Raw genomic sequence first — 10,125 nt, 5'->3', positions numbered from 1 at the left:
CTTCAGGCTTGCTTCTAGCCCCAGAGGGGCAAGGAAGCAGGAGGAGCGGACAGTCCTCAGTGGGCCTGGGATGTGACCCAAGTGTCTGGGAGAACAGGCCACTTGGAAGTGATTAAATTCTCACAGAAGAGGGCTCAGAGTCAGAAATTTATTTGTGTTGTGGAAAATAAAATTATATTTTATACCCCTGAGCTTATGACATATAAAATATTCACTTACCACATCTATTTTTTGTTTTTCAAAAATTTTTTTTTACTATTGACCATATTTTATATTTTAAAAGAATATTTTTTAAAAAGCAAAAATAATCAGAAATAACAAAAGAAAGAAAAGCATAGCAACCACAATAAGTTGCTCATGAGTGAAGACCCTGAAGAAAGCAGGGCACAGGCTGATGGAAAGTCACCGTGCTCTGAGCATCATTTCGCCAGGTGACCAGAGCTTGTTCTGTGTCTCTGAGAGCCTGGAAGCCCCTCTCAAAGAGCACCCGGGGTCCTGACCACAGCCTCTGAACCTGTGTGCTTGAGATTCTGTTCATGTAGGAGCAGCTAGGAGTACACGTGAAACTAGTCCTTCTAGCTACTTCCTGCACCCCATCACACTCCCCCCTTGTCTCCTTCCAGCCCCCCAGCAAATCAATATTAGTAAGTTCCCCTGTAGAAGGTCCCCCCTTTTTTAAAAAACAAACAACTTTTGTTCTCTGAAGAAATAGCAAACAACAGAACAAATACGCCCCCGTGCCATGGTGACCTCTAAATGTTTGAAGAACATATTGGGCTCTGTGTTAGTGATTCCTTGCCCCAGACTAGGCCAGGCCAAGTCCTCAGAGGGTATTTCCAAGCCTCTTGCTATCCTGCCCACCCATCTTGGAAGTTATACCTGGGATTGTCATGGGCTACTTAAAAGGCGATGCCTGGAACCAACACTGTGGCTCTATACTCTGGCCAGAAAGAATAACTCTAACTCTGCTAAGGTTTCAAAGGACATTCAGGAGGGATCTGTGTTCTTAGGGACCCCTGCAGTGTCCCAGCCGGCAGTGGGGGACTTAAACCCAAAGCCCTTCCAGTAAGTGGCTGTTAGCCTAGGGCTCCTTCTGCTGCACTTGTGCACTTGCTGAGGGCCTGGGCCGCAGGGGCACAGGGCCACTGGTACCAATCACATCCAGCCACCCAGGAGACCCAGGCCAGTGCCATTTGTGCTGTCACCTAAGGGCCCTGGCAGTGAGGTCTGGAGACAAGAGAATGAGGGAGTAAAGAACTCCTTCTTGCTCTGCTGGCCACAGCCCTCTCGGCTCTGCTGCAGGGTCCCCTCTTCTCACCCCCAGGTCACACTTGAGGCAGAAACATCTCCCTTCTTTCCTCCACAGATGTTACCTGGTATCTTGGCATCTCTCCTAGCCCTCCCTTCTCACTCTAGATCATCTGTACCTTTGCTACATCTGTGGGCCTTGTCCTCCCTCCAGGATCCCTCTTAGAGCAGATAACCCTCCCTGACATTAGAGGATTTTATCAAATTGCTGCACATCTCCCCTTTCCCTCACAGACCCCATATTGTGCTCAAATCTCAGTAGAAGGCACTCCTTCCGCTGTCAAACCCGGCGCTCCAGGCTGGCTGTGTCAGCCCGCCTCACGTCCATGCACACCTCGTCCCCTCAGCCTCCTCTCTTTGCTGCCTTATCATGTTCCCAGCCGACTTCGGCGCATCTCCCCCACCTGCCTCCACCACCCCATCCCCACAGGCATTGATCTGGCAGCTTCCTTGGGGGCCAGCAATGTCCTAACCTGTTTGTTTTTCCAGGGCTGATGTTTGCAAAAATTTTCTTGGAACCACAACAGAAATCATCCCACATCCTTATGCAATTCCTCCGGGAGGCTTGGACAGATAAATAAAGCCCTCTGCCCCTCCTTTGGTCTACCTTTCCTGGCAGAGCACCTGTGTTTCTCCTGACACCTCCAGCCCCTGCCCACCAGTCAGGGCCTCTCTGGAGCAGCCATGAAGTCCCTGGTCCTGGTCCTCTGCCTTGCTCAGCTCTGGGGCTGCCATTCCACCCCTCTGACACTGGGGCTGGGTTATAGAGAACTGAACTGTGATGACCCAGAAACAGAGCAAGCAGCCCTGGTAGCCGTGGACTACATCAATAAGAACCTTCTTCGGGGCTACAAGCACACCTTGAACCAGATTGACAAAGTGAAGGTGTGGCCTCGGGTGAGTGAACCTGCTGTATATGAGCTGAGAGAACTGGTTTGTGGAGTTTAACTGGGTATCTCAAAAGATTACGGTCTCCCAGCACAAATGAAACTGCAGAGGGATAAACTGATTTTTTCCTAGGAGGGAAGGAGGGGGGCATTGTAAGGCAAGAGAGGACACATCCTGTTCTGTCGTCATGGTTCTCAAGGAAAGTGCAGGGAGGTAGGGAGATTTGTAGGAGGAAAAGGGCTATTTTGAAGATCAAAGGTAGAAAGTATGGCTTGCTAACAGAAACAACAACAAAAACAGCATGCAAGAGACTGAATTCTAGTTGCCAAGTTAACACTGGCTGGAAATCACTCATCTTTCTCTGCTTCTATTTCTTTGAATGAAGACAGAGTGAATAAAATTTGATAACTTACCCACTACCTGCCGGGCCCTTTCACATATATTATCTCCTTAACTCCCCTCAACCCCCAGTTCTGTGTGGTAGATATGGTCTTTACCTTACATAAGCAGAAACTGAGGACCTGACAAATAAGGCTTTATTTTTCCCATGCTCATACAATTGGTTGGCATCGGTCTGGGATTCAATTCCAGACCCGTGTTCCTTCCTCTACACAAGCTGCCTCCTAGACCCCACATTCCAGAGAGAAGTCTTGGTATGAATGAGATTTACCTCCTCACATACTAGACAAGAAACCAATGCAGTCAGTGACAATAAAGATCAAGCTAGAAAACATGCCTTGGGGATCAGCTGAGAGACTTGGAAAGGTAGGGGGAAAGCAGCTGTCTACTTGTATATCCGATGAGGAATAATCTTTTCAGCAAATGTTGATTACAATCCTTCCGCGGGCAAGAACCAGCGCCAGGTGCTATATGAAATTGAACAATATGAAATTGCCACTTTTGTATCTTAAAAGCAGTCAAATATTGCCATTTTAATAGTTCAACCCAACAGAAAGGTGAGAAAAGGCCTAATTAGTACACACAAGAGGTTCATAATCTAAGAAGGAAAAGAAACTTCAGGATGCCCGGACTGACTAACATCTGATCTCCTAATGGGACAAAATATCTAAAATCAGGAATGTCCCAGATGAATGTTAGGAGCTCTACAACCATACTGATGTACAGAGGAAACACTGACTAGTTTAGGGGGAATAACACATAATGTGCATATATGAGGGAAACTTAATAAACAGATACTGTGGTCTTCACTAGAGACAGAGCTTGCAAGTTACGTTCCTTGAGAAGCCCAGGAGTGCGTGGCTCCTGTTCCCTGCAGCAATGCATGTTTTCAGGAAGTTAACTTGGGCACATCTGCACATCACAAACCATGGGCTTCCTCCAGGAGAGGAGATGCCAAGGCCTCGGGTACTAGTGAGGAAGGCAGAACAGAAATGAGAGGCAAGAAGAACTGGGGTGAAATTTTTAAAAATGGGGCATCCTCATACCTTCCTAATTTTCCAGGCTTTGAAGAAAGGGTACAGAAACAGATGAACTGGCAAGAGCAATTCCAAGGAGTTATACAAGTTCCCTACCACTGCCTCTCCCACAACTCCTTCTGGTCTTTGCTAGTGACTTACCATATTTGTCCATAAATAAGATGCTCCCATGTATAAGGTGCACTTTAAATTTGGGGCCCAAATTTTGAAAAAAAAAAAAGTATTACATAAAGTTATTGAACTAAAGTTTTATTCATCATAAAATCATACAACTCCTCTTCACTGTCAAAACTCCCGTTGATTAGCTTGTCCTCATCTATGTCCTATGACGAATCACTGTCTTCAACAATGAGTGCAAAAATGCAAATTAAAAAACTACAACCACTGTATAAAATGCACCCAGTTTTTAGACCCCAAAATTTTGGGGCAAAGGTTGTGTCTTATACATGGGGAAATACGGTACTTCTTCCTCAGTGTCAGAGAGGGGCACCTCTTCCCCTCACAGGCAGCAACTTTGCATCAGGCATTTTACAAACCAAAGACAAAAGTCAAAGACTTGTCCTTTAGGAAGGATAAGGAACTGGGGAAGAAAGGAGAGTAGATGATGAGAGTCATTGCCCCATTCTTACATTGCTCGATTCTTCCTGGTAAACATACTTGAGCACCTGCCCAGACAACAGAGGAGCACCAGGAAAGCCTGTTGTGGTCCTGTCCGTAAGGCAGGTCAGAGCTGAGTGGAAATGAAGACTCGGAGTAGGAATGACTTCTGTCACCTCTTCTACAGGACGTGGGTTCAAGACCAGAGGGGGCTCACACTTTGGCCTGATGAACAGGAACAGGGCAACAGGCTGCTCACCTCTTTATTCTCTGTCTCCACAGCGGCCCATGGGAGAGGTGTTTGAGCTTGAAATAGACACGCTGGAAACTACCTGCCACGTACTGGACCCCACCCCCGCGGGCAACTGCTCTGTGAGGCAGCTGACGCAGCACGTGAGTGGCACTCTTAGGGTGACGTGAGAGCGATGGCCAACCAGTTCCACGTGGTTCTGCGTAGAGCAGGCCCATTTACCCAGCTGCCCAGCCTTCCCTCATGGCTAGCCAGTATGCAGTTTCTAAAACTGCCATTTGAAGCCACCTTCCCTGGAGCTGATCTTTGCAACAGTTCAACTTTCTCATTGTAGCTCTCCCTGCTGCCAGAGAATGTCATGTGTCGATTATCACCCAGGGAAAGTGGCTTTGTGAGGCTCACCTTGACAGCCATGCCAGAGGGACCCATCCCTCCCTGAGTAAGAATTGAAAAGCCAGCCCTTCTCCAAGGCCCTCATTGTGGGTTTATTTCTCTAGGCTGTGGAAGGAGACTGTGATTTCCACGTGCTGAAACAGGACGGCCAATTTTCTGTGTTGTTTGCAAAATGTGATTCCAGTCCAGGTAGAGATGATTTATCTAATTTTGTTTGACCTTGTAGAGAGGGTGAGAAAGGAACCGACATTGCTATCAATGTGAGTAGCTCTAGCCACTCTGTTGGTGAGGAAAGGGAGAAGCCAAATGTCCCGGTTCTGGGACTGTAGGAAACTATTCTCAATGGAGGTGAAAACTGCCCCTTGCTGAGAGGGGCTCTACAGAAATGCCAGCACGACAGGAGCCACCTGAAAGGTTAGGAAGAAGCTGGGAAAATGCCTGAAGCTATTTGGATCATGCCTTAGCAGAGCTGGGGTGAATGCGGCGAAGAATTACAATCCCCAACCCGTTCTTCTCTCTGTGCATAGACTCGGCCGAGGACGTGCGGAAGGTGTGCCCAGCCTGCCCCCTACTGGCTCCCCTGAACGATACCAGGGTGGTGCACGCTGTAGACGCTGCACTGACCGCTTTCAATGGTCACAAGAACGGTTCCTATTTTCAGCTTGTGGAAGTTTCCCGGGCTCAACTTGTGGTAAGACTGAAAACTGTTGACAAATTGGGCAGTTTGGTGGCACTTCAGGAATGCACGTGAAAGAGCAGTGAGGGACAGAACAGGTGCAGGGGCAGCAAGGGGAAGGCAAGAAGGGTGGTAGACAAAAAGGGAATAAAAATTCCGGAGGGTAAAAGGACCCTGAGTGTCACTTGAGCCAAAAGAATCCTGACTGCCTCTCCATACTGAGCCTCTCTAACAAAACATCCCATTAAAATTAATAATAAAAAAAAATATTTAGACTTAAAAAAAAAACAAAAAACATCCTGAGGCTGTCTGTCCCAGTTCCTCAGTTCCAGTTAGCACTAGGGCTTCCCGTTCAGTGTGTGTGGGGGGTGGGGGTGGGGGGGGGTAAGTTTCCACATTATCCAGAAGTACTCGCCAGAAATTCAGGCACATCTTTATCATCCATCACCACTGACCATCTGCAGCACTCTTTACACCCGCCTACTCACACAGATGGGCATATGTGGCAGAATCCTAAATTGCCTTTTGAATCACTGGGAAAAAAATCTAATTATACTGTGGATAGGTTAGCACATTTGAATGCAACAGAATTCTAATATTTAAGAAAACTGACATTCTGGATACAAACCATGGCATACTTGAACAGCACTGTATAGGTGATAATTCTATTAACCAGAATATGTGCTTCTCAGAGCACTCCCTCCCCTACACTGTACCAAATAACAGATGTTTTATAATTGTAAGTGTCCGTATGCTCCATAAGTATCTTTCATTTCTGTTTTTCATTTGATCCTGCTCTATACAATTTGTGGGGGGAGAAGTATTAATTAGTCTCTTTACTTTCCTGCCCCATCTTGCAATAACCTGAACCTTGGGTCTCAAGGTACAGCCCCAAGGTGGGAGGCTGGGGTGGGAGAGTGGGGGGGTCCTCACTCAGGCCAGTGTAAGGGTGGCTGGCCTCTGGGTTCCTGTTTTCTATTTGAAAAGCCACCCTGCTCTGAAGGATGGGCTATGGATTCCTGCACCTGCTTTGGGGGAGACCCCTCCCCGACCTCTGTATACAAGCACTTCAGTAGAACACAAGGTTAACCCATAGCGGCCATGTTTTCTGGCTACTCACTGCGGTCTGTGAAGGGTACTCCCTGGAATGTGGAATGCCATAGCCCTTGCTACTTCCCTCCAGCCTCTCTTTCCCTGCCTTTTTCATGCTAAGTCGTGTTGCCTCATGAGCACTTGCATTTATTTTCATCAGCCTTTGCCAGCTTCAACTTACGTGGAGTTTGCAGTGGTTGCCACTGACTGTGTTGCTAATGTGGTCACAGACCCAGCCAAGTGTAACTTGCCAGCGGAAAAGGTGAGTGAGCCAGGCCCTGGGGACAGCACATCTGGTTGTAGAACAGAACATCCTTAGAGCAAGCTGGTATCTTGGGGCTATGAAAGGAGATCGCAGTGTAAAAACACCTACTCCCAGTGGGGCTGGGCCATGCCAGCCTTTCCTCTGGGGTGTCACCTCTTCCCTTTAAGACTTGTCCCCAAATCATCTCACCTACTAGAGGTCCCTGGAATTAGGAAAAAGACAGAGACTGTTCTTAACCAAGCCAAGTCATGCCTGGTTATTAGGACTGTGAAGTGTGGATTTTCTCAATATGTTTCTTTTCAAGTCCTTGAGCCAATAATGTTCACTTCTAGGAATTTAGCCTAAAAAGATCATCATAGATGTTTGACAGAAATATATCTATATACACATGAAACTAATGCAAATTAATATTGAATGCAAACCGTAATTGAAAAAGAAAAAAAATTAATAAATAAAAATAAAATAAAATTGTTTTATAATTTAAAAATGTATCTATAAAGATGATTTATCATAGATATAAAATGACCCCCAATGTCTAACAAGAGAGCATCATTGAATAAAATAAGGCACATCAGTAAATAGAAAATTATACAGACACTAAAAATTGTTTGCAAAGAATGATGTAAGAAAATGCTCTCATATTACACAGAATACAAAATAGAATAGTCACAATGATCCCAATTTTTATATGATATTTAACAGTATTTAAAAATAAGGAAGAAATATATGGATGTTAATGGAAGCTCTCCTGGGTTACCACCATTTGGAGGATTATGGGTGACTTCTCCCACTCTCAAAGCATTTCTGTATTAACCACATTCTAGGTAGAATGACTTTTGATATATCTTCTGTAAGCAGAAACTATAAATTTAAAAAAAGATTTTTAAAAGGGAATTAAGAATTCAAGTTGTTTTTTCTCTTTGACGGTGTATCACTGAAACTGGGCGTGGGGGGGCGCTATACAGTACTACTGAACTAGCTTAAATAACTCCTGTCTTTCTGGGACAGCAATATGGCTTCTGTAAGGCGACACTCACTGAGAAGGTTGGAGGGGAAGATGTTGCCGTGACCTGCACAGTGTTCCAAACACAGGTAACCGTGTCCTGGGTACACTTGCCCTCATCTTCAGAATATAATGACCCCTTGACATGTATGCAGTGTGTTAGTAATTATGGGGCCTTTGCTACCCTGTCCCTCTGAGCCCCACAATGACAACTAGCACCAGGTTTGTAGAACCATCAACCATTGGAAGGATATTTCCGCCATTCCTTCCTTTCCCGTGAGCTGGTGCCCACAGGACTGAGCCACTTTTTATTTGCGGGGGTGGGAGGGTTTTCTCAGTTGCAGAGACTAGTGGCCAAATCTGCCCAGCAGCTCCCAGTGGCTGCAGGTGACACTGCTGGGGAAGGTTAGCCATCAGGTGGGGTGCTTTTGCTCCTGGGACATGTATAAGTTCACAATCCCCAGGACAATAGGTGAGAAGGGGCTACCCAAAGCCAGTTACCCTCCTCTGCAGCTCTGACAACAGTCCTTTGCACCTTGGTAGTTAGTTCTTTTTTGCTAGATTCCTTGCAAATAAAAATTATTACTGTGAGAGAATTGAGTGGGGTTCCACTTAGAAGCCTGGGGGGGGCCCTGTCTGAGAGGAGGGATATAACTTGCTGACCCAAGGAAATGATTCTCTCTCCAACCTGTGTCACCACAGCCTCAACCAGACAACACCAATGCACCCAACCCTGTGGCGGCCTCAGCTGAGCCTGCGCCTCCTGCTAACCCACCCCCAGCTGCTGTGGTGGTGGGACCCCTGGTGGTGGCAGCTCCCCCTCAGTCCCAGCCGGTGCACCGGACACACTATGACCTTCGCCATTCTTTCACGGGTGTGGCCTCAGTGGAGTCAGCCTCAGGAGAAGCATTCCAAGTGGGGAAATCACCTGTGGTGGTGCAGCCTAGCTTGGCTGCTGCTGCCGGTCCAGTGATCCGCCCTTGCCCAGGGAGAGTCAGACACTTCAAGATCTAGAGGAAAGTCAGAGATGAGAAGGATTGGCAGAGAGAACATAGCCACCATTTTGTCCAAGCCTGAGGAGGGGTGGGGCCTTGTCTGCAATCGAAGCAAGTGCTACACGTGGTCTAGATTAATATCAAGCCTCGAATCCCAGCTTATCTTCATTCTTCAGAAAACAGAAACAGAGGGGTGATGATTATGTCTGATGAAAAGAGTAAGGCTGGCAACTTGATTGCCATTGTTTTGATGCTAAGCCACCACCATCGTGTTCTCCGCCTTCTTTGACCTCACAAAAACAATTGGAACTGTGACTTTGAAAGGTGCTCTTGTCAAGCTTATATCTGCTTGTTAATAAAGGTGTCTGAAGGATCTTCCTTAATAAAGAAGGTTCTAAGCTGAAATGTAGTCATGATTATTGCCCACCTCCTCCAAGCTCATGTGTGTGGCCTGTCTTCTAACAGCCACACTGCAAGTGTCCCTAAGCAAAAATCAAAGTGAAAATAGAGACAAAATAGGGGGAAATCTGCTTTATTAATACACATAGAGAAAAGTAAGACTAGAATCTGCTCAAAACCCATGGAAGATGCCCATTTCCTTATGAGAAAATAATTCTTTTCATTTCATAAAAGGTCAAAATATAGCTAAAGAAGAACCAAGTGCCTGAACTTTGTATAGACAAACCAACAATTGTTTTCCCCAATACTCAGGGAAGGAGAGATTGGTAATTAACACAAGAACTTCACTTAAATTATATAATTTATTATATATGTTTAAAATAAGTGTTCATTGTACTGTATACACTTCATGTTATGATACAAGATTGGTCTTCCTAGCCAATCCATGTTAAATCTTCAAGTGAAAACTCAGGTTTACAGTCTGAATAGAAGAGGAATACCTGAACAGGTAAGTCCAGCAGACATTTGTAGACACTGTTCACATGCTCAGATAACATAAAGGAATAAACAGTTCCTACTATAGAATGGTGCCTAGACAATTTCAATTTTTGTCCGCTAGCATTAGGGTTGTTCTGAGCAACCTAAGTGATGGCCCCTTCATATGGAATTTTAAAAGAGTGGGACTAACAACCAGTTGAGTGGCTTCACTTGAACCAAAAAGAGTGAATCAAACATTGACCTCACCTTATCACTCTTGCTTGCCTAAAGGTTTTGCTATTATTCTAGTACCTAGAAAGAATGCCAGGAAGGTGGGAGAACCACT

The 10,125-nt window shown here is 45.8% G+C and overlaps 1 protein-coding gene across 1 annotated transcript; it reads left to right on the top strand.

Moving 5' to 3' along the window:
- Positions 1-1,905: 1,905 nt before the first annotated feature.
- On the top strand, positions 1,906-9,308 carry AHSG (alpha 2-HS glycoprotein). The gene is made up of 7 exons (XM_066241377.1): positions 1,906-2,205; positions 4,512-4,622; positions 4,977-5,061; positions 5,400-5,563; positions 6,801-6,902; positions 7,914-7,997; positions 8,611-9,308. The coding sequence occupies exons 1-7, from the start codon at positions 1,993-1,995 to the stop codon at positions 8,920-8,922; spliced, it is 1,071 nt and encodes a 356-aa protein (XP_066097474.1). The 5' UTR covers positions 1,906-1,992; the 3' UTR covers positions 8,923-9,308.
- Positions 9,309-10,125: the final 817 nt, after the last annotated feature.

The sequence above is a fragment of the Saccopteryx bilineata genome, chromosome 8 (assembly GCF_036850765.1).
Source record: "Saccopteryx bilineata isolate mSacBil1 chromosome 8, mSacBil1_pri_phased_curated, whole genome shotgun sequence".
Classification (NCBI taxonomy): Eukaryota; Metazoa; Chordata; class Mammalia; order Chiroptera; family Emballonuridae; genus Saccopteryx; species Saccopteryx bilineata.
The sequence above is the reverse complement of the archived record's forward strand: the minus strand, read 5'-3'. Positions and strand labels throughout refer to the sequence as shown.